This window comes from Cavia porcellus, unplaced genomic scaffold (assembly GCF_034190915.1).
Source record: "Cavia porcellus strain 051 isolate PalLab524CR breed Dunkin Hartley unplaced genomic scaffold, mCavPor4.1 scaffold_4, whole genome shotgun sequence".
NCBI lineage: Eukaryota > Metazoa > Chordata > Mammalia > Rodentia > Caviidae > Cavia > Cavia porcellus.
The window spans coordinates 54,844,282-54,868,027 of NW_026947487.1; the positions used below are offsets into that span (position 1 = coordinate 54,844,282).

The 23,746-nt window shown below is 49.7% G+C and overlaps 1 protein-coding gene across 2 annotated transcripts in view; it reads right to left on the reverse strand.

The window, feature by feature from the left end:
• Tubgcp3 (tubulin gamma complex component 3) overlaps positions 1–23,746 on the reverse strand; it is a 58,451-nt gene that overhangs the window by 33,538 nt on the left and 1,167 nt on the right. The window contains exons 2-11 of one of the 2 annotated variants that reach the window (XM_003477578.5): positions 15,631–15,738; positions 13,586–13,653; positions 9,923–10,000; positions 8,485–8,702; positions 7,216–7,385; positions 4,663–4,781; positions 4,014–4,139; positions 2,234–2,302; positions 1,787–1,919; positions 775–941 (exon numbers count right to left, since the gene is read on the reverse strand). In XM_003477578.5, coding sequence (XP_003477626.1) covers positions 775–941; positions 1,787–1,919; positions 2,234–2,302; positions 4,014–4,139; positions 4,663–4,781; positions 7,216–7,385; positions 8,485–8,702; positions 9,923–10,000; positions 13,586–13,653; positions 15,631–15,738 — 1,256 coding nt within the window. Of the gene's footprint in view, positions 1–774; positions 942–1,786; positions 1,920–2,233; positions 2,303–4,013; positions 4,140–4,662; positions 4,782–7,215; positions 7,386–8,484; positions 8,703–9,058; positions 9,483–9,922; positions 10,001–13,585; positions 13,654–15,630; positions 15,739–23,746 lie in introns of those variants that run through there. The other variant, XM_063247048.1, reaches the window with a different exon arrangement.

A 23,746-nucleotide genomic window follows, 5' to 3' on the forward strand; every position in this document is an offset into this window, starting at 1 on the left:
AGTTAGGAAGCACACACTCCATGTCTGCCTATATGCAACGTCCATGAGGAGGAACACAGGAACTCACAACCCACCCCCCAGGAAGCTCCGCCCCTGCCCCAGCCGGCTTCCAGGTGCCACTCAGGGTCAGGACCCCGAGCTGGACACTGCAGCTCAGCCTCCCAAGCTGCCCACACAGACGACAGGCTTGTTCCAGATTAGTGCCACATCTGCTGTAGTACTCATGGATTTCTGAGCTACTTCAGCTTCCTAAGTTCCTAACCTTCTGCTGTTTTACTGTTACTAGCAATGCCTGTGTGTCACCCCCACCTAGCTCATGCGGTTTTTGTGTTCGATGATGTTTAAGAACACACACTGTGCTAAAGCAGTGCCCATTATCTCACACAGTAAACACACACACACACACACAAACTATCTGCTTCATGCCAACCTTTGGCACAGAGGTGATCGAAGTGAGTCACGAAGCAGCCCACAGGTGAACCTCTATGCTGAGGCATCAGGAAGCCCACCCAGCCGTGCCACCAACCTGCCAGGAAGCCTGCCCAAGCAGCTGCTCAGACGGGGAGAACTGGCCACGAGGCAAACACAGCTCTGCCATCCCATGACACACTGGTGCTCAAGGCACCATGCAAACGTGCTTGGCACTCAGCTGAAGTGCAGGCGCGGCACTCAGCTGAAGTGCAGGCGCCCCATTCAGACAGCCCCAGGGAACCACCATGGGAGAGGCGCCGGCGCCTCCTCGCTCGAGGCTCAGCAGCACCATCATGGCCTCACCTCATGATAGGTGTCCTCCAGCTCCCCGTCGTAGATCCAGCGGTAGAGGAAGCTCAGCACCGGGTGAGACACCAAGCTCAAAATGTGCTGCACCAGCGACCGCATGTATGGATCTCCCGTCTTCGTGTAGGCGTGGACGGCGGAGGCTAGCTCCCCTCCTTTCCTTCCTGGAGAACAAAGGAGGAGGCTAAGCACCCAAGTGGACCTCTCAGCACGAAGCATGCACCTCAAGTCAGGCATGGCCGAGGCATGGAGATGAAGTGCGTCCGCTTCCTGCCATGAATACCACCCTGGACCCAGCAGAAGCACCAGCAAATCTACCCTTTACATAAGCCAGACAGGCCTACTCCCTTAACCACAGCAAAGGGCCTTCCAGCTGCAAACACAGCAACAAGTGACCAGCTACACACTTAAGACCTCACGTAGCTTTTCACATCTTTTTTTTTTTTTTTTGTGAGACAGGCTCTCACTACACAATTCAGGCTGACTTTAACCTCACAGTGTATCCCGGCCTGGACTCCCACTAACAGTAATTCTCCTGCCTCAGCTTCCCAAGTACTAGGATAACAGACATATGCCACCACGCCCAGCCTTTTCACATCTTTTAGATGGAGCTTCTAACTTCATTCTGCTGTTTGGGACACACAGAAGCAGCACACGTTCTGTGAGTCCACCCTTACATGGTCCCAGGATACTGCACTGCCTCAGTGCACCACCATTTTCTCTACCCACTCTTGTTGCAGTGCAGTATAGGCCAAGAGAAGCTCCCGCCAGGGGGCAAAACATGGGCAAACAGCCAGAAGGCAGCTGGAAACACAGAAGCTCGAGCCGGGAGAGGGGCAAGTGAACATTCAAACAAGGAACTTCAACACAGAGACAGCAAGCATGGATATGCCCTGCCCAGAGGGAAGCAAAGATGCTGGGAGCCACCAGCTTGAGCAAGCAGAGAGGAGCACAGGCAATGGCACCGGGACCACGCACAGCAGGAGGCACACACAGTAACCCAAAGGACCTTGGCAGTGATCCACAAGGGCCGCGAGCGTCTTCAGTCTTATTTTGGGGTCATAGGTCCAAACCAGGAGGCGCCGCAGTGTCAGGCTACTCTCGAGTCCCAAGTTGACACCCTGATCATCCTCAAGCTGCAACTGAAAGACAGCATGGAAAGTTCACGTGTAAACTCAGGCCTGTGAGTTCTTCACACACAAAGTGACCACAAGCAAACAATGAAGCCAGAGGCTTCCTCTGAGAACATGACAGCGCTCTGAACACTCAAGTGGCCTTGGAACGGCCCACAGTCCAAAACAAGCAACCTGCTGGCTCTAGGACTCCATGAAGCTTCAGTTATCTGGCACTCATGAGTGCTATTACAACACGCTGCTTCAACGCAGAGTGACCACAGAGCTTCACGTTGGTAACTCTTCAAAGCACGAAGGACTAAAAACAAAAAGAAGACACTTACCTGAGAGTGTAAGACAGAGAGCAGCCGGTAGTACTCCTTGAGTTCCTGATGCAAGGCCGCACAGAAGCTCTGTGGGAGGAGTGGCAGGCAGGGAGGGTTCAGTTCCGCCTGTCTCGATGATCTGCCTAGACTGTACTTAACTGACAAAATTTAGAACTCGGCAACTCAGGATGCACCCAGGTTTGCTCTGGTTTGCACTGCTTGTCTTCGTGTGCACAGTATTAAAATTCCAGCAGTAATACTGACAAGAGCCACATCAAAGCCACACTGCTGGGGTGACAGGATCTCCATGGACCCACACAGGCCCACAAGCAGAACGGTGGTGAGCAGGGGCAGGAGGGCAGGACAGAGAACAGCGGTGAGCAGGGACAGGACAGAGAATGGTAGTGAGCAGGGGCAGGAGGGCAGGGAGGGAGGATGGCGGTGAGTAGGGGCAAGAGGGCAGGACAGAGAACGGCAGTGAGCAGGCATAGGAGTCTGGGGAGACAGTGCAGAGCAGTCGGCCAGGGAGGATGAAGTCCCAGGGCCAGGAGACACAGAAGCTCCATGTGCTGCTGTGCGGGCCTCAGCTGACAACAATGGACAGGACATTTCAATACAGCCACAGAAAGGGACTCCGAAAGCTTCACCATTAGAGAGGACAGTGGAGCAGACAGGCCTGTTTACCCTGATGGAGAACTGTGCAGTGTATTCCTGTATCGTACTTCACCTGGTTCCCCTTAAATATGTACTATTTCACAGATAAACTTAGTATACATTTAAAACATCTACGTAACGTTTAGCTTCTTGTATTTTGTTGTATTTTGCTGCTCATCTAGTAGCCTACCCAGGATCTTCTGGTGCAGCTGTGTGCATAACTGGATGACAGCAACAAAGACATGACTGGGACCCTTTGGGACATGGCCGAGACTCAGCAGTCACACTTGTGGCTGGGAGGGAGGAGGCCATGGGGCAGTACCTGGGCCACTGCTGCCTGTGCTGAGGACCCGCCCTGCGGGTCTCTGTCCTCACTCTGCCCCACACTGGAGGGGAATGGTGGATGGGCTGGGCTCACCCACAGCTAGCAGGGAGCATGCACCCTGTCATCTCCAAAGAAATGAGGGCAGATAGGACATAACCGTTCAGAATGAACTTCCGCTCTGGGTAAAGCCATGACCCCTGGGGTGTCTCCCTACAGAACCATGCTCTCAGCACTGCACAGCCACCTCCTGCCCCAGCCTCGCTGCTATATGAGACTCAAAATGCAGAGAGCCCCATTGGCAATGACCACTGCTAAAGAATCAAGGCACAGGGGAAATTGAAGCTGCCTCATCAGCAAGGGGAGCTGGGACTTTGGTAACACTGCAGTTTGCTGACTGCAGCTTCTCCCCAGGTGCCCATGACAAGTGGGAACGAAGCTACTGCACTGTGGGCAGCACGCCAGCCTCAGTCACCCAGCAGCAGCATGTCACCAACTCTAGCACTGTGGCATCCAGGGTCCACCTCAGGGTGCCCTGTGCCCTAGATGTGGCCACATCAAGCTGGCTCCCCTCCTTACCCTCGGGGTGGCCGCAGCAACAGCAGGGCAGGGCCCTCCCCGGAGCATCCCTGCTTCTCTAAATGCCTTCCTTGGCCAGGGCAGCCTCCCCAGCTGCTCACCCATCTGCTCACCATCTTTGCATGGACCCAAAAGCATCACTGGGACCAACGCAGTATTATAAAGGCCTCTCCAGACATCATATTCACAGGAGATTTTAAGCAGATTAAGCATCATTTCCAAAGCAAGTCATGATGAACACACCTGACCTACTAGTCCAAATGAACGGTCCATACTCCTCTGGTCAGTATACTTCCTGATCTTATTATGCAGCCATCCCAACTCAGCAAGTCTGACTGCCGTGTCCCGCAAAGACTTGTTGAGGTTTGCCTAAAAAGTAAGCACACCAAAAATGAGCAATCAACACTCGAATTTTCACTATTACTTCCCTGAACCACTTGTGCTTTTACTGCTATACTTAGCTTTCAACCCGAAAGTGAAAAGTAACTCATGTGCACTGGCAAGACAAGAAAACACCTTGAAGGAGCATCTCTTGCAGGGTCCTCACCTGGGACCCCTGGCTTCGTGGCTCAGACATCTGTGACCTCTGTCCCTCTGAGAAGGGCTGACAGCCACAGGGCAACACAACAGGGCTGCAGGAAGGCCACTCTGGGAGATGACACTGAAGCAAGCCAGACTCTGACCTGGAATTCTGTGCCAGGACCAAGCCCAAGCTAGGCTGCTGTCCCGGCCCCTGTGACATTAGTGTGTGGGGAGGAAGCAGCACTGACGCAGAGGCCATGGGGGTCCCAGCAAGTCCCAGGGCCAGCTCCCAAACCAACAGTTCGCCCTCTGGACAGCGTGGCGGCTGCCTTATTCTTGGACGTTGAAACCGGATTTTATGCTACTGTACCTTTCCTTCCACTCTGTAACAATTGTCAGTGCTGCTCATTTTGATGTTTTTGCCATCAATGCCTTGGAAGACGTACAAGATATCTCTCACAAGAGCTGCTTCAGTAATTTCCATGGTACCTATAAAATGGGTTTTAAAATAGCAATCATTGAATTATGCATCTTCAGATGAGTACACCCAACATTATTATCTCTGCATTACGTATTTGCCACCTGGACAACATCACATACTGCAACCGAGGACCCGATAAAAACAGGTAAGGCCAGGGCAGAGCGGCAGGGCCTGCACAGCGTCTCCTCTAAAGGCCTCTCAGATTCAGGGCCGCAGCCATACAGATCACCGGGGGCAGTCACTCTGCAGAAGTAGGTCTTTCACAGAAGGGTATGGCACAAGCTCCCAACACACTCCCTGGAAAAGGCACTCACAGCGCAGGGAAGACACTGTGGTCCCCACCACTCCTCAGCACACCCAGAGTATGAGAAGGCTCAGGCAAGGAGCAGGAGGAGACCCCGCAGTCCACAATGCCAGCGGACAGAGGAACCAGCACTCAGAGTCAGGTCAGCAAGTGGCTCACTGTCCTCTCACCGCCTGCTCCATCTGCACACCCCTCAGGTAGAGGGTGGCAGGCACGCCCAACTGTGACTATGGGCTGGCTCATCTCCTCTCCTTTCCAGTCTGTCCATGTATCCTGCTCTCTGCACATGGGATCCAGGACTAGGGTTACAGTATCTTCCTTAAGAATGTGCCTGTCCAGTAAATGGATGCACCTTGAGTCTTAAGTGAAATAAACTGGACACATTAGTGTACATACTGAATTATGTCTCTAATGTGAGAAGTTGAAAGTATAAATAAGGATCAAAATATATAAGAGGTATTGTGAAATAGGAAGAAAATGTTCAAATGGGAAGAACTAGGTAGGAGCAGCAAAGTAAAGGAAAAAGTTAAGAAAAATGAGAAATGGAACACATGGGAACAAAGCTTTTGTAAATGAGGAGGAAAGGGCTTGAAGGGAGGGAGGGGATTGGGAAAAGAAAACAGAAACAAGTTACAGAACGCACGGGCACAGATTCTCTATGATCAGTGTGACCACTATGTACATCTATGTCATGGTTTATGTTTGTGTCCCCCAGGCCTCATGAGTTTGCATTGTTCATTTGTGATGGTTCATTGTATAGTGCTTGGATTGATGGTGTCAGTGCTCCACCCACATAGGGGTGGAGCCAGCATGTGATGTAATGGCAGGAAGAAGGTGTGTCTTGCTCTTTGCTGGTGCCTGCTTACTGTTTGCGGCTGCCATGAACTGCGGCCCAGCCATGCACGCCTGCCTGGGAGCTGACTGTGTGTGGACTGAAACCTCCAAAAACTATAAGAAATAAACCTTTCCTTTCCCAACTTGGGCATCAGGTATTTTGTCTCAGCAACGAGCATAAAGTAACTAAGACAACCTAAAATGTACCAATAAAATCGGGGGGGGGGGGTTAGTTCCTATCCTCATTACATAGCCCTTCTGTCCTGGGTCCTGCTTCCTAAAGGCCACTCTGACAGTGACAACCACCCGTCTGCCTTACAGTTAGGGTATGTGAGATTTCCCAATCGCCTCTCTTCAACCTGTTTGTATCTCCATATTTAAGGTCTCTGGTAAGCAACACACAGTTCCTGGAATGGAACTGTTTTTAAAACACCTATCTTCTAAACCGTGTGTTCCCACGTGATGCACTTCCTAATGCATCTGGCCAGAAGCAGCTTCCTTGGTGTGTATTTCCTGCCACTCTGCTCCGCCGCAAATCTCTTTGCTGCTTCAGATCTGCTGTGTGCTCAGTGTTGCACGGAAACCAAGGAAGCCGCCTCCAGCCGGGTCCAGGCACTAGCCCAGCACCCAACACGGCTGCTGCACAAGGCTGGCAGGTGAGCAGCTCTCACACTGGGCAGTGTGTGACACTGGACACACTGCCACAGCCAATGGCAGCACCGTGCTCATGTGGTCCCCAAAGGTTCCCCACCCCTTGCGTTCCTGCAATGACAGGCAGCACCCACAGCAACCTCAGAGCCTGCAGCTCAAGATGAAGAGCAAAGCCTTTTCAGTCTTGAGGATGCACAAGGGTCTAGTGCTGCTCTGTGCATCACACGCCACTTCCTCTGGGAATCTAGCAGGACTGCAGGGCCAGTGTCTTCTTCACTATCCAGCACACTGTCCACGTACTCCTCCAACATTCCAGGCACCACCCTAGCTACCAGCAACATCACCTACACAGATGTGGCCTCTCATGGAAATCAGACTAGGGAATGAGCAGCCAGAGGCTTCCCAGAAGGACAGCAGACCAGGAAAGCAAAGGGACCAAGAGGTGTGGCTAGGAAACAGCAATGCAAGGATAGCAGGTCACCCAGGAGCCAGCCAAGAAGCAGGGGCACCAGGACTGGACAACAGGAGACAGGCGGCGATGGCCTGCAGAACCAGGCCACAACAGGGCCAAGACACAAACAGCAGGAAACCCAAACACAGAGGTCTGGCTCAGTGCCTGAAAGGAGTGAAACCAACACTGGAAGGCATCTTACCACTCGAATCCCCGTCTCTCCTCGACCTCGTTGTGTTTCGGGACACAGCACCTGGGATACCCTTAGGGCCAGGGGTTTGAGAAGGCTGAGTGGCAGTCAGAGTCCAGGCGAGGCGGGACCCCAGCTGTGGTCGAAGGCAGTCTCCAACAGCTGGGCCTTGATGAGACTGTCTGGACAGAGGAAGCAACATGTGCCTGTCTTACACAGTCTCCCTGATCACCCTTCCTTTCTACAGCTTCATCTTGCTGCCCTGAATTACACTAACTCAAGAGAGGCGACACCTGGCTTTACCCAGGGAGCACAACCCTAAGAGTCAGGCAGGTTCCCGGGCTGTGCAGGCTGTTCTTGGGGCTGCACTGCAGAGCAGGGGACGCCTTGCTCCACCTCCTGGATGTGTTCCTTCGCTGTTGGCTTTCTACAACACTGGACTCACAGTGCCCACACCAGCACTGGGAAATTCTCAGTGAAACATGACTTCCACATTCCCCGGGCAGGGGCTTAAGCATCTAGAGCCACACCATCACCACCTCTGCCAGATACTCCTTAAAAGCAGGAGCTGCGGGCTGGGGATTTAGCTCAGTGGCATAAGCGCCTGCCTTGCAAGCAGGCAGTCGTGAGTTCGATCCCTGGTACCGATAAAAAGGAAAAAGACAAAAAAAAATAGAAAAAAAAAAAAAAAAAAAAAGCAGGAGCTGCTCTTCACAGAACACTGAGCCTCACTCCCTATTCCTGCCTGGCACTCACGTCCCAAACTCCAAGCCCGACAGCCTTGCAGTAACCCAGGCCCCTGCGCTCTCCTGGGGAACACCGGGTATTCATGCCGAGTCCCTGCACTGTCACAGGGTCACCTGTTCCACTGTGATTCTCAGAAATGAACAGTGGCAATGCACAAGGCCACCTTCTCACCTCTGCACAGAATGTGTACTTAGAAACAAGCTCCTGAAGGTCCATTGAGACCCTGGGCCCTGCTTTTCTCTCAATCATGAGCTCTGTCTGCCCAAAAGGTAATCAGACTGGACAGCAGGCTAAACTGCAAAGACTGTCACGGCTTAGCCCTGCAGTCCTGGTTCCCAACATCTACTCTTCCACACAGAACATACCAGAACCATCAGCCTGAGGATAACCCAAGCTGTACTACTCAAACAGCCCAGTGTGAGCCACCCGACTAAAGCCTGCAGACCCTGCCAGCATGCTGGGGCACACGCGAGCCTCGGCTGGCCCTAAGTCCCACTGCCCATCCCACAGCCTGGCCGTGTCAGGTTGCATTACCCTGGGAGCAGAGGCTGCGGACCAGGCCCAGGGCCACCAACAGTGCCCGCACTGATACTGCTGATGCCGCTGCTGCCCAGGCTGCCCAGGCTGGGCACCGCCTGGGTGCTCCGGTCCTGGTAGTTGAGTGGGAGTGTCTGTGGCCGAGCGTAGTAGTAAGGGGTAGAATGGGCATCTCTGGGTAAGGCCTGTGCAAACAGGGATGCATAGCTGGACACCTGAAATGAAAGTGGCAGAGATCAGGGACAGGACGTCACACTGCAGCCCCCACCTCAGAGGACAGCTCCTCTGGACCTGGCGGTGGACGCACAACCACCCAGCAAGCAGTGCACTGGCTAAGGTGTTTCTGAAGTCCACCAGCACTGACGATTTGGTTTTCTTCAACAACTATTTCAACGGCTGATAACTAAGCACTTTATTTATTTCTGAACCCACATAAACTGGAACTCAGTAAGTTTTAAAAGTCTGATTTTTCTGATGCTGACCATGCTTTCTAGAGTAAGATGGACTTTCAAGGTTGTTTGACTTGCATATTTCTCTGACGGCCAGAGACACTAGGCATTCGTGTACTTACTGGTTATCTGACCGTCTGAGATGTGTCCATTCATTTTGGTTGCCCATTTTTTCATTGGGTCTTTTATTTTTAGTTCGATCTTTTTTTTTAGTCCTTTATAAATTGTAGCTATTAATCCTGTCATAGGAGTAGCTAGCCAAATTTTTTTCCCATTTTGTAGGTTGTCTCTTCACTCTATTCTTTCCTTAGCTGTGTAGAAGCTTTAGAAAAATAAAGAACATGGGAAATGGAGATGGATCTTTAGCAAATGGGAAGGCACTCTGGAGATGGAAAGGAGAATAAAATTAATTTTAAGATATGTCAAGTACAACACCTACTCCCTAAAATGAATGCAAACATTATGTGCTGCTAATATACCAGTACATTTTAATTTTAAAAATAATAAAAAATAAAGGTCTGGTATTATTCTCAGCGAAGAGAGTGTAGCACCCAGGCTTCAGAGAGACACCTAACCCTGGCCCACAGCACTCAGCTGCCCAGCCCAAAGGTCTGCAGTGGGGAGCTTCCAGCACCGTCTATGACCAGAGCATTCTCCAACACATCGAGGGCCAGAGCGGGAGCGGGGGCGGGAGCGGAGTGAGGGCCGCTCACTTGACCCTGACGAGGGTGCAACAGCTCGCCCGGCTGTTCCTGCCTGTGAAAGGTGGGTCACCCATGCTGGCCTCATGCAAAGCACAGGTTTAAAACCCGCCAAGTAGTCAGGCTCATTTACCTGACTCTGAAGCACAGCTTAGGGAAGCTGCACACTAAAGAAGCCCTTAAAAAGAAGGCAGTTGCTTGGCCTCGCAGCCAGACTCACTCTTGCTCTTCTCTGCTTTTCCCAGCTGCAGAAGCAGGCCCCCACACTCCGGCATCACCACCCACCTTGTTGGCTTGCTTACGAGGGTCCTCGCTGAGGTTCAGCAGCAAGTAGAGTATGGACCACTTATTTTTCAAAACTCCCTGTTTAGAAAAAATGTTTTTAATTAATTTATAATACTCTTCACTTTATCCTCTCTCCTATATTATTTTGAAAATAGAAATGCATTTTAAAATTCGCCTAGTAAATTCAATCCTGTGCTCAGGTCACGCAGCATTGAACCCCCCACGCACCGCAGTGTGGAGAGAGTGCTCTGTACCAAACTCCCTGAGGCCCTCTCCGAAGTCCTAACAGGAACAAACCTCATCTATCACCCCTTTTGTGAACAGCACTATCGTCACCCTGAAAAATTCTTCAAAATCCCCACAGTGATCCTAAGACAAGTAGCATTATAAAGCCTGAGTTATCCCTTCTTTTTTAATGTCCTGTTTGGACCCCAGAACAGGAGTTGGAACAAGGAGTAGGAATCTACAGTGCAGGAGCCACCTTGGTGGGCTGGGGCTCCCAACCCAATTCTCATGCCCTGTGCCGCCAGGTGTGCAGACTATGGGCACGAGCTAGAGTCACCAGCCAGACTCCACTCTCTGCCATTGAGCATGCACCATGACACCCTGACTCACACAGCTCACAGCAGCCACACCTCTGCCACGTGGCCAGGGCCCTTCCCACCTGAGCCACGGCCTTGCTCTGGGTGTGAACACGCACATGCTCAGCCATTACATAAATACTCCCTGAAAAATGTCCTGAGACAGTAAGCTCGCCCAGGTATCTAACCACGGTCTAACTTGAGAAACTGATTTTCGGACATTTCCTGAAACTCCACTCTTTCCAAGCAGGGACAGGATGGGAAAGCATCGCATCCTAGGGAGTCACAGTACAGTGGCAGAGATGAGCAAACAGATCAATATGACAAGGGGTACCTCTCTCACAGAGGGACTCTCGGAGGAGGCTCAGTCAAGTCCCTCAGAAAGGTCGGCCCTGCAAGAGGGACAGAAACCACAGACAGACCAATCCGCCACAGCCAGGAGTCAGACAGGACACTGACCAGCAATGATGGGGCCCCTGGGGCTATGGCAAGACGTCTGGGTTGCACACAATCACAGGAAGCCTCTGAAAGACCTTTGCAAGCACCAACCACAGCTTTGACACAGGAGGGGCTGCAGGGCACTTGGGAGATGGTCACCTAAGGAGAAACAGACAGCTTCACAGCCTGGAATCCCTGCATGCAGGAACCAAGATGCTGGAGCTCAGTGACTGGCCTTGGTCTAAGCCCAGTGGCAGTCACTCAGAGGCAGGGCTCGTGGAGACCAAGCACAGCTCACCCTGCACCACCACAGGCCACCACAGGATCCTCTTCATCCCATAGCTGACAGCGTGTAAACCTGAATCATGCACCAGCATTCTAACGTTGCAGGCCAGGGTGTAGACCAAGATCCACCCAGAGCCAAAAGGATAAAGACAGCCACGTCCAAAGAGCAGGCTCCGGACCTGCAGTCAGGGTAGCAGCAGGCAGGGGCAGTATCATGCACAGAGAGAACAAAATGGCACCGAGATGCAAAAGAAGGAAATACATGCTGCTTTTGGCTGTGAAGACACCAAGCCATGAGTCCCAGGGGCGACACCAAGAATGTCCTGGTGTCCTGGTGTCCAGCAACACCGGGAAAACAGCAGAATAAGATCCACCCATGCAATAATTCCTGGATTCAAACTCCAGGATCACCTCAAAAAGTGTACAGGGAATGAAGAGAGGTGACAGGTCTCAAAAGGAACCGAAGTGTGTCAGGGCCACTCTACCAAAAATCCTTCAAGGCAGATGTCAGTGTGAACCCAAATGTGTCCTGGAGCTGGGAGCAAAGGGCAGTGGCCGGGAGCACCACGCCCACAGCCACCCCCTGGTGCAGGAGTAGAGAGCAGATGGGCTTCTCGGAGTCCAGGGAGGTTGTGACCAGGCTGCCTGAGAGGTCAGGGGCATCACCAAGGCGCTGGGCCTCATGATACTGTCTGCCCTACCCTGCACCTCCAGCAGGGGCATCAGCCCTTCCCATGAAGCCCTCAGCAGGCAGGGAGCAAGAGACAGAGCACAGAGAATCACCCTAACAGCATCCATTCTTCAAACCCCTCAGGCTTCTGCACCTCGGCTTTTTAGCACAAGAGTCCCGCTTCTTGCACAAGGCTTTATAAACCTGCATACCGTATGCTAAGTGACTCACCTGGCAGGATACCCTGAGGCCCAGAAATGTCAAAGCAAATGCTTCCACAGAGCTACTCGACAGCATCAGCACAGCCACCGCAGCACCCCATAAGGCCGCACCTGACACCTGGCCCCTGCCAACGTCCCACCACAGTCCCGCACACTCACTGTCCCCCATTGCCCTTCCCTGCCTCACCAGGCCCATGATATGGGGGCTCCCACTCCTGCCACCTTTCCGTGCTCAGCCCTGCACACAGCATGTGGACGCCCTTTCTCTCAGGCGAACTTCACCTCTGAGCTCCACTCCCCAGCGGCTAGCAGGGCAGGCTTGGTGCACGCACGTGAGCACACACGCACACACAGCGCAGCTTACCTGAGGAAAAGGACAGCATCACGGGCCCCCTGCACTCTGCCAGGCTGGGGTCTTCACCACACGGCACAACCTCTTGTGTGTGTCACACTAATTACCACAGCTACACAGCTATCTCCTAATGTCCTTTACCAACTGTTGGCTACATAATGACAACATCAACCAGGCTGGTTAGGGCTGGTCCTGGGATGCTGGCCACCATTTAAGACATAACTGTTTGGGCATAAACAAACACTCAGGGCTCCAAACAAACTTATTGAGAATGACCGTTTTAAATCCCAGAGCACCTATGCACTTCCATCAACAGGCGCACACACCCATGGACGCAGAAGGAAGTGCAGAGCCAGTCTTGGAGGGATCCTGGCGAGGCTGTCGCGGAAATCTGGTGTCTGACAAGCACATCTCTGTCACATCCACAGCAAAGAAGTTATTTTCACAGGCAGAAAAAGATGTGAGGAAAGCAAATAGCTCAGTTTCAAACAACTGCCTGGAAATGAGTGGACCAAAAAAAGCAATTTCTTTGTAAATATTATCAAAAATGGAAAGCACACTTAAAACAACAAATCCAACCACACTGAACTAAGGAATCAGAACAACACATACACATATGCTGTCCGAGGGCAGCACATGCAGAGGGAGTCAAAAGTTCACAACACAGGCTTCGGTCACTGAGCACCGCACCCGCCACAGAAGTCCTCACCCTGTAACACTGACTCCAGCTTTAAACCTCTTCAGCTTCACTCGCCTCTCCACAAAGAACAAGAGAGCTAGATTAGCAGTGCACAGCAGCTGCCAGCAATCACAAAAAGCCCACTCTCAGACTCATTTAACTTATTGACAGCCAGAATTTGTAAAACGTCAGACCCAACCCCCACTGCTACACTTCCCCAGCAAGGTGATGAACTCCACAGGCAGGGTGACATGAACCCAGCTGAGACCTCAACTTCTAACAAGGAAACACTTTAAATAAAACAACACTCCTGCAACCAAAAGCTTTCTGCAGTGACACGTTGCCATCCCGACTGCTGCACAGCCCTCCCAGGGCGCACACCCAAACACACACACACCCACCCTGCCCCAGACTGACCCCTGGACTGCAGCACCTACCTGCGAGTGCAGCTTCCGGTGGAGCTCAGAGAACAGTGCAGCATCCGCCTCCCTCCTCTGCCGGATAACTACAAAGTCAAGAGAGAAACTCAGCTCTTAGTCATGCAGGGAATTGTCATGCCATTGTTTCCCCACAGTAAAAGGCAGCTCAGGACAGCTGAAAAAGACCTGAGCTTAGGACTCCAAACCTCAGCCAGGGCTCACTTTTAGCGCTGTGAGTCTGGTCATCCATCCAACCTCTGACATTTGTAAAATACGGACTGTGTTGTGCTGGGATCAAAACATTAAAGTGATAATTAAGTAACAGAAACAATGGAATCACTATAATCTACCTAAAGCCACTCATCAGCAGTGAGCCTACTATCATCAAGGTAACCAGTTAATAACAGCTAGCAGGAGAGGAATGGAAAAAAAAAATCATCATTGGAATCCTAATTCAAAGAGCAACAACTGAAAAGTACAACGCTCAGGACAGTATTCCTGTTAGGGTACGACACAACAATACTCCACCTTATTTTAGCAAAGAATTATCAATTACCATTTCAAAATACAAGTTAAAATAGCTGTGGAACAAAGTTTGACTATACCGATGTCTTTGCACTCTGACTACTATATTTGAACAAAGCAATGGCAAACACAAGCTTGCTGAGGTTTGGTTCCATGACAAAGGATGAGCCACTAAAAAGCCAGGAGCCAGGACCACTCCACTTGCCACTTCTGCAGGTGTCTCCTGGGAAACTGTCAGGCATTCCACGACAGTGCAGCTCTTGGAGCCACCTGACAAGGTCATACTCTCCAAGTGCACCTGCTCAGGATGGGCCTTCGTGAAAATCCCATCATCCTCCACACTTAGCTTTACCCCTCTCCAAGACTAGGAATTGCACCCAGGGCCTGCACATGCTAAGCAACATCACTACCCAAGCCATAGCCCCAGGGTTCCCCAAGCCCTTTCTTTCATTTTCAGACAAGTTCCCCAAGTTGCCAAGACTGGCCTGGTCCCACTGCCTCAGTCTTTCAAGTAGCTGGGATTACAGGCATGTGCCACCATTCTGGACTGCTGGCACTAATTCTACCATGGCCAGATGAGGCTGCTGAAACCAACACAGCTCCTGAAGTTAGTGCTACTAGAGAAAAGCTAGCACTGTGAGAAGCACAAACCTAGCTGGTCTATGCAACAGCCAGCTCTCCACCTCACCTGGTCACACAGCTCTGAAACACGACACCCTCGCAGACTCCTGGCCCAGAGCAGTCACAACAACTAGCTGTGGGACACTGTGCCCTGGCAAGCCCCCAGAGGTATACTGACAGCTTGCCAGACACTGGGATACAACACAGCCTTCACGTGTATGGGTTCACAGGAGAGCAGTACTCTCTCCGTGCAGCTGAGAGCCCCAACAGGAGCACCCTCCACACAGCCCAGGAACAGGCAGCAGTGCAGGCCAGGCACCTGTACAAGCCGCCTCCTGCCAGGGCCAGGGCCATGGCCAGCGCCAACACCAGTGTCACTTTCCTAAGGGCTAGCAGCTGCTTAGAGCCACACTTCCCAGGTTCCAGAGTAGAGGGGACGGTGCCCACCCCACCATCAGTGACCATTCACACAGCCTCTTCCTCTGTGCACACACTGGGGAAGCCCAGGAACCTGCAGAAGTAAAGCTGGCATGGCCCATGGTGTAGAAGCCTGGGTGGAGACTGTGAAGGCCAAAATGATTCAGTCTTCAAGAGCTGTGTCCTGCAAGACAGTGTACTGCACTGTCTGCTCAAATGAGGTGATAGTAACACCATAAAGCACAGCACAGAAGTGGAAGCTATGTAACCCTTTCTTCTCCCACACCTGAAGCCATGAGGTACTGCTATAACTGTACTCTGATACAGTCTTAATCTCAACTCTAAGAACTGAGTGGTCCCTAGTTTTAATAGTGCCTATGATTAAAATATGCCTGGGAGCTACACATGTACATACATACATGTGAACATACACATATATGTATTCTTAAGTTTTGACAAGTTTCCTAACCCAACAAGTAATACTTAAGAAAAATACATACGTTCTTTCTTGATTTTTTCAGCTACTAGGAACTCATCTCTTTCAACAGTAGGGGCAAAGTTGCTGCCAATAACTCGCACAGCAAACTGGAACTGCTGGGCCACATCAGCTGAAAGGTAAGCAAAAGAATGCACATTAGAAATAACCAGGTCCAAGAGAACAAACTGGACGTGAAGTCAACCTACCACCTCCCCAAGTCTTAAATGAACCACAAAAGCTACTGAGAAACCATAATATGAATGAGTGAAGATGTAAAATCAGAGTTCTACAAAACACAGGAGAGAGACGGCAACAGGCCAGATGGTCAAAAAAACCCTGGAAGACAGAAAACAAACTGGATGATAATCACAAAAACAATGGAAACGGCACAGTGCCACACAGAACAAGGGAAGAAGGTCCAGTCAAGAAAGCCTCCCAACAGCCAACGCATCTGGAGCCAAAAGAGCAAAACAGGAAGCAGCGCAAGCCCGGGTCCCTGGTTCCATCACAAAGCAGCAATGACAAGGATGGCAGGGCTCCGGCGCCAGGCAGAGGCGCAGACCAATGGGACGGAGCAGAAGACACATTTGGCCGCAAGTGCCTGCAGCCCTTTGAGCCTCTTTAACAAATCCTGCTGAGACACTAGTCACCACGAACGCCGGCACTCCTCACCCTGCACTAAAATCAAATGGGAATGTATCAAAGACCTAAATATAAACACAGGGACACAGAATCCACTGAGACAAAACAGGCAAAACACTTGAAGACAGACCCAGCTCAGGACCACTGAACAGAACCCCCAACTTCACAAGCAATAATTCCAAGAATCAAAAAACGGAGTTATAACAAACTTAAAACCTTCTGCACAGCAAAGGAAAAAATCCACACGGTGAAAAGATAGCCTACAAAATGGGAAAACAATCTTGGTGGCTATTCCTCTGAAAGAGGACTAATACCTAGAACTCAAAAAATCAAACTCCAAAAAACAGAAGAGCCAATCAAAAATGGGCAATTTAAAAAAATGCCCTTTTCAAAAGCAGAAATACAAATGTTCAGTAAGTACTTGGCCATTTGGGAAATTCCATCTCACTCCATTGAGAGCAGCCAGGACTCAAAGGCAACAAATGCTTGCAAAAAGTGGGGAAAGGAACCTGTACAATGAGCGTGGGAGTATAAACTAGCATTCCTTGAAACACTCAAAATAAAACTGCACTTGATCCAACTCTGTATGCTTTGCTGGGCACCTTCCCTAAAGAGCTGAGGTCCGCATGTTACTCATATTTACCGCAGTGCTGTAACAGAAAGCACCCTGCCATGCCAGAAGACTTCAGGTTCTTGGTTGCCCGATGATAGTTCCTGCTCCAGTTCGGGTTGCTCCTGTCTCTTAGAAATGGCTGGAAGCTGTGATGCACAGCTGGTCACTACGATGCACACTGTATAAGCCAAACCCCAGTGGACAAGTCATTCTGCCTCTCCAATTCCTGCTTGCTTATCCCATATGGCCCTAGACCACCAGAGACTGGGCCTGAGATTTTGGGAGTGATCCCAATCAGTATGCTTTGACATCAAATAAATCTGCCTCCAAATCCTGAGTGCTACTTCTGTGTTTCTGTTTGCCATTGCACACAACTCACAATAGCCAAACTACAGAAAAGACCCAGACGCCCTCTACAGGTGAACAGATAAAATGTGGTACATGTGTACAACAGAGTACTACTCGCCATAAAGAAGGGTAAATTTCAGTCATTCATAGCAGAATGGATGGATCTTGAGACTACAGTGTTAAATGACACAAATCAGACATAGGAAGTTACATATCACATGGGTTCTCTTATGTGAGAAAGCCAAAATACAAATAAAGAGCAAAATAAAGAGCAATGAAAGGCAACAAGTAGGCAGACTTTTCAGAGACACAGAAAAGAGAGTGAGGCAAAGGGGGACCAAAAGGATTAAAAGATACAATGTACCTAAGCACCAATTCCGGACAGGAATGTGATTGTTTCATATCACAAAAGTATACTACTTTCTTTAAAAAGTAGGGGGGAAATGCCTGAAAAGAGAAAAAAGCCTCTGAACAGCTGGAGGCCAAAGATTACATACAGCAGGGTGAGAACAGCCACAGAAGGTCCATGTGAACCACACGCACCATGGACAGACGTGGTGTTTACCTGCACTCCCTGTGACATACCAAACTGAGACTAAGGTGGTCCTTAAAACAAGGTGTAAACCTGCAGGGGCAAGGAACAAGAAAGCCGGGCAAGGGGCTGGGGATTTAGCTCAGCGGCATAAGCACCTGCCTTGCAAGCAGGCGGTCGTGAGTTCGATCCCCGGTACCGATAAAAATGAAAATGAAAAAGACAAAAAAAAAAAAAAAAAAGAAAGAAAGCCGGGCAGAGAAGGGAAAGCCCCAGCGGCGGGCCAAGCTGACTTTCCACCTCAGGACTGAGGGGCACGGGGCCAGGGTGGCCAGGACCCTGCTGGTCAGAGCATTCCTGCCTCTGCTTCTCAGCCACTATGTTTGCATCTCTGTCTCCCACACCCCAGCTGCAGCTGTGCAACCAGCCAGACCCAAACTGCAGGCAACAAAGCCAAACACAGCCCCACGTGGGGACCCCTCAGCCAGCACAGGACCCCTCAGCAGGGGAACAGCGAAGCCACACCTCGCACTGCACTCATCTCCACCACCCCTGCAGCACACTGTCCTCCCCTGGCACACACACCAGTGACAACACACAGTCCCGCAGTGCACACAACACCAGCAGGCATCCAGCCAGCACATCAGAGGCACGCAGCGGCTACACAGTGAGCCACAGCGAAAGAAGGGCTGCAGAGGAGCACGCTGCAGACCCTTGAGGTACCTCTGTGAGCATGAGCACAGAGTCCCACACACACTGTCAGGACCACAGGGCCGGCTGCACTCCAGCAGACAAGCAGACCAGGCTCGGTGGTCAGCAGAGCATAGCAGGGCCCAGTGAATGCAGGTCAGCTCTCCAGGGGACAACCTCCCCAGCTGTATGCTTACAGCAGCGCCACCAGACACACGGACAGCACCAACACTGGTGCAACGCAGGAGACACCCACCTTCCCCAGGATGCAGGGCAGCCCAAGGCCAGCAGTCAACTGCCCTAGCTGACCTGTACGGCAGCTTCTAAGCCACAGGTGTGCTCCAAAACGCAGGGGTGGGGGGCTCACAAACCAGCTCCTTCCATACACAATAACTCCACTATTCAAAACATGCTATCTAACACTGACAATTAAACTAGAAATCAGTAAGAGCGATCCTGAAGGATCTCCCACTATTTGGAGCAAAACTCACACACAACATGTAGGCCAAAGGGAAAAGTCTCAAGGGAAACTTTTAAAGTGACTGAAAATACATCATAGATGTAGGATAACTAACAGCACTTAGAGGGAAACTTACAGCATAAATGCTTTTACTCTAAAGGAAAAACGGGCTTTACGTCAGTAAAATCAACAAAAACACTAAAAGTATGCATTACGAAGAACAAAAAACAATGAAATTAATGACACAGGGAAGAAAAACCAAGAAATCAAAAGCTGGGCTCTTTGAAAACGGGAAAGGGCTGATAAGCCTCAAGCAGATGGACTAGAAAGAAAGGAGAAGCTGGGAAGGAGGTGAGGGCAGCGGCCAGAGCAGAACCCAGCCTGGGCAGCAGCAGGGGCCGTGCCCGGCGACTCTCTTCGGAGAGCACAGTGCAGGACCGTCACGGGTTGCACAGCATAGGTGTGCAGAGAATGCCCTTTCTAGTCACGAGAAAAACACAAACCTGCATTGAAACATTTAAAAATAACCCGTCATCTTCACAAGTGCTGCAGGAGGGGGCTGGGAACCCAGAGTCCAGAGCCAGCCCAGGAGGCCTGAGCACTCTGTGCACTGCTGGACAACAGAGCATACGGGCATCAGGTAGTGAGCAAAGGGTGAGGAGGCACTGGGCACAGAAAACGTCAGTGACCACTGGGGACTCACAGTTTAACACCACTCCCAGTACGGAAGACACTGGCTGACAGACAGCAAACGAGGCGGGCAGGCTGTGAGAAGGGCGTGCATGCAACTGCTTGTACATTTTAAATCACATAAAATAAAGCAGTTTTTAAAATTATAGACCGATGCCAGGACCACCCCTACAATTTTATTTATTTTTTTTTTCTTTTTTTGAGACAGTCTTGCTATATAGTTCAAGCTGGCTTTTTTTTTTTTTCGTTTTTATCGGTACCAGGGATCAAACTCACGACTGCCTGCTTTCAAGGCAGGTGCTTATGCCGCTGAGCTAAATCCCTAGCCCCTCAGGCTGGCTTTGAACACATTAAGTAGCCCAAGCTGGCTACTTAATGGCTGGCCTTAAACTGATGGTAACCCTCCTGCCTCAGCCTCAAGCGATGGGATCACAGGTGTGCACCACCACATGCTTCACCAACCTTACCATTCCACACCCTCAGTCTTTTTTTGTGAGGTGCTGAGAATTGAACCCAGGGCCTTCACACTAAGCTACATTCTCTGCCCTTCTTACTTATTTATTTTTACTCTGAAACAGTCTAAATTGCACAGGCAATCTTCCTGCCTCAACCTCCCAAGCAGCTGGGATTACAGGTGTGTGCCACCCTGCTTGGGCCATCAATGTAAAGTTCTGTTTCAATATCTTTAATCTTCAGAATAAGAACAGAGCAATTTAAACATGAAAAAGAAAAGGCTTCTTGGGTAAACTCAAATCTCAACTTATAACACACGTCATGCATGAAAATTAACTCAGATGGACCACACAGGAGGGTATGGATGAGCCCCCTTCAGAAAACAAAAACAACCAAAGGAGACACCTTTGTGGCCTTTAATTTGGAAGAGTTTTTAACGTGAAACCAAAATCATGACCAATTTTTTAAAATAAACTGGACTTCAATAAGATTAAAAACTTTCACCCTGCAAAGAACGCTGTTATGGGAATGAACATACTGAGGAAAAATTTGCAAAATACATATCCAAAAAAACCAGGCAAATGCCTGTAACCCCAGCACTTAGGAAGGCTGAGGCAGGACCACTACCAGGAGTTCAAAAGGCCCGCCTGAGCGACAGTGAGATCCTGTTTCAAAACACATGACAAAGGGTTTGCATGCAGACACATAAAGAACACTCAAAACTCGGTAAGGGAAAGGAAAACGCAGTCCATTAAAAAGATAAGCAAGCTAGGCAGGGTAGCACACGTCTGTCAGGCCAGCATCTGGAAGGCTGAGGCAGGAGGGTCACATATTTAGGGCAATCCTAGGCTCCACAGCAAAAGCCTGTCTCAGGAAAAAAAAAAATGCTATAAGCAAACACATCATCAGAAAGATACTTAAATGGCAAAAAAAAAAAAAAAAAAAGTCATTAAAAGATGCTCAAGCACCATCAGGGAAATATAAACTAAAACCCACTGATGATGGGGGTCAGGAATGTAGCTCAGCGGCACTGCATCTGCCTGGCAAGCACAAAGTCCGAGTTTGACGCCTTATACCAAAAATAAAATAAAACAAAATCTGCTAACAAACTATCACTACATACCTGTCACCATGGGTAAAACTCACAACACTGACCAGGCCAGTGCAGAGAGAAAGAAGCACTGAAGCCAACACGTCCTGACCCAGGCTGAGAACACAGATATGGGCAGTGTCCTGTGCATTTCAGTTTCAGACACAGGGTCATGGCTTCTATCCATGCCACCCCTCCAAAGCTTCCCACACTCAGAGGTGGGGTTTCGGGAGCTGCTGGATCAAGAGTGTGTGATGCTGTAATGAAGTGTGTTCCATAACAGACTCAGTCCTCTGACTGCCTTAGCATAGTTCTGTGTGGGGCTGAATGGGCTGACTGAAAACAGAAGCCCCACTCTGGGTGTGGGTAGCACCAACCAACAGGCTTATGGCCTAGATGGAAGGCAAACGGAGACAGAGAAAAGGAGGCTCACTGCCACTGCCACTGCCTGCCCTGCCATGGACTGTTCTCCACTGCCACCCTTCTGCATGCCACCCGCCTTGGAGCCAGCCAACTACAGACTTAATCCTCTACAAACTGCAAGCTGATACACACCCTTCCTCCTTTACTTGTGGGTGCCTTACACAAGAAAGTAACAAAGACAACAAGGTCCCCAACCTGCAGGATCAGAATCCCTGAAGATGGAGGTGCAAAGCTCACTGAACGAGAATCCTCTTCAGGGAGCTCAACATGAAAAGGTGTAACACTGAATTTGATACAGAGTTGTCTGCCCAGCCACCAGCTCCCCTCCCAAACATGATACTGTCACTAGGTTCTCATAGTGGGTCACAGGTGCTTCCAAGGCACAGGGAGCTGAAACTCAACACTGCCAAACAAAACATAAACATTTGGATCCCAGAGCCTGTTTACAGTCTCCAGCTGATCCAGAGTGTCTACATAGGTAACACCTAGCCAGCCACATACTAGCAATTTAAACCATGACACCTCCTACGTACTAACTTCCTTTATAATTTTATCATTAAAAATTCACATTTCCTTTACATCACCTCTAGTTTATACCTAACAAAACCTACATGTTCTGGGAAGCTGTTAGACTGCATTGTTCACAGAATGACAAGAACAGTCTGTTCCTGGTCAGCACAAACATCAAGAGCTTGTGCAAGCAACAGCAGCCACGGAGACCCTCCATGACACCTCTCCTACCTGTGTCCTGTGGCTGGATGCAGGCGCCCAGCAGTTTCATCATCAGGGCAGCCACCTAATTTCCATGTCGTATGGCAGGCACACTTATCTGAGCATGTAAGCTGAAGCACTTACCTAGCACGAACTCCCCCTTTCTTCCTTCTTGATCTCATAGCCAGAAAGATGACAGTGCTTTGCGAAGTGCTGCTTCTGACAGAGCTGAAACACTCTTAACATCAGCACACAGACAGGAACAACAATCTAAAGACATCAGTGGAAAGCACTCTATAGAGCAGCAAGGCAGGGAAGACAGGCTGCTCTTATCACTAGCAATGCATGCCAGCGATTACACCTCATGTCGGAATAGGTGGTTGGAAAAGGTGGATTCTGAATGCTCCTAAAGTGCTAAAGGCTTGGCCTCAGGAGGAAAATAGGGCTGGAACCTCTGAGCACAGCAGCCTAGGGGGAGCCCCCAGGTCACAGAGCACACAGGTTTCAAGAGACAGGTGACTGCCACTTCTGCTACCTGGCGCAAGGGGAGTTTGCTCCCCCATGCACTTCTACCAACACATGCTGCCTCATCACTGGCCTGCAGGGCCACCAGATCACAGGTTTGAGCCAAACCTGTAAGCCAAAATAAAGTTTCCTCTGCAAGCTGATTGTCTCGGGTAGTTGTTATGGTGACATAAGGCTAACACAGGCAGAAAGTGATGGTTATACGAACTTCATAGTCATGAAGCATATTTTACCCAGGCCCTCTGCTTATGAAGGCTCCTTGAAGCTAAATGTGTAACTGTTTTTGAAAGACAGATATCTTGCAAAATTTTGATTCACATTCAAAGTAACAAGTTTGTATTCTTTGATTTCACCATATTAAAAAAGGAAAGTATTACAAAAGCATAAAGCCAGTTGTCTGTAACATGTCATTAGAAAATGGTAATAAAACAGTCTATGAAATTAACAAACAAAACACCCCACTAATAAAACTTTACAGTCAAATATTATAAAAGGAGTAATTAATATTGCTGCTTTGCTCACTAATGTAGAATAAGAGACAAATCAAGGTAAGCACTAAGTAACAGAGATTTTTCAGTAAATAATATAATTTAAAAGCATGTCTGGCAATCCTAGCTACCCAGCTAGCTGTTTATTCAAAACAGATCCTCTTGGGTCTCAGTGAGAGGTTAATGACTGGTAACACAGACACAATTCTAAATGATGCCATAGGAGGATACAGAATTTTGTTGAAAAGCATTTTCATTTCCCAGAAAGGGTGAAATTTCTGTCAACTGAAAAAATCATCGATATAAAAAATCCTTTAAAGTTTAAACTCATATTCTAGCTCACGATAAAGAATATAAAAATCCAGTGGGAATGAATGAATGTTGTGTTCTGTCCCTAGAGGAAAAAGGAAATTTGGAATCACTGGTATCAGGGGAAAAATTATGTTAAACTAAGTAAGCTAGCCATCTTGTTA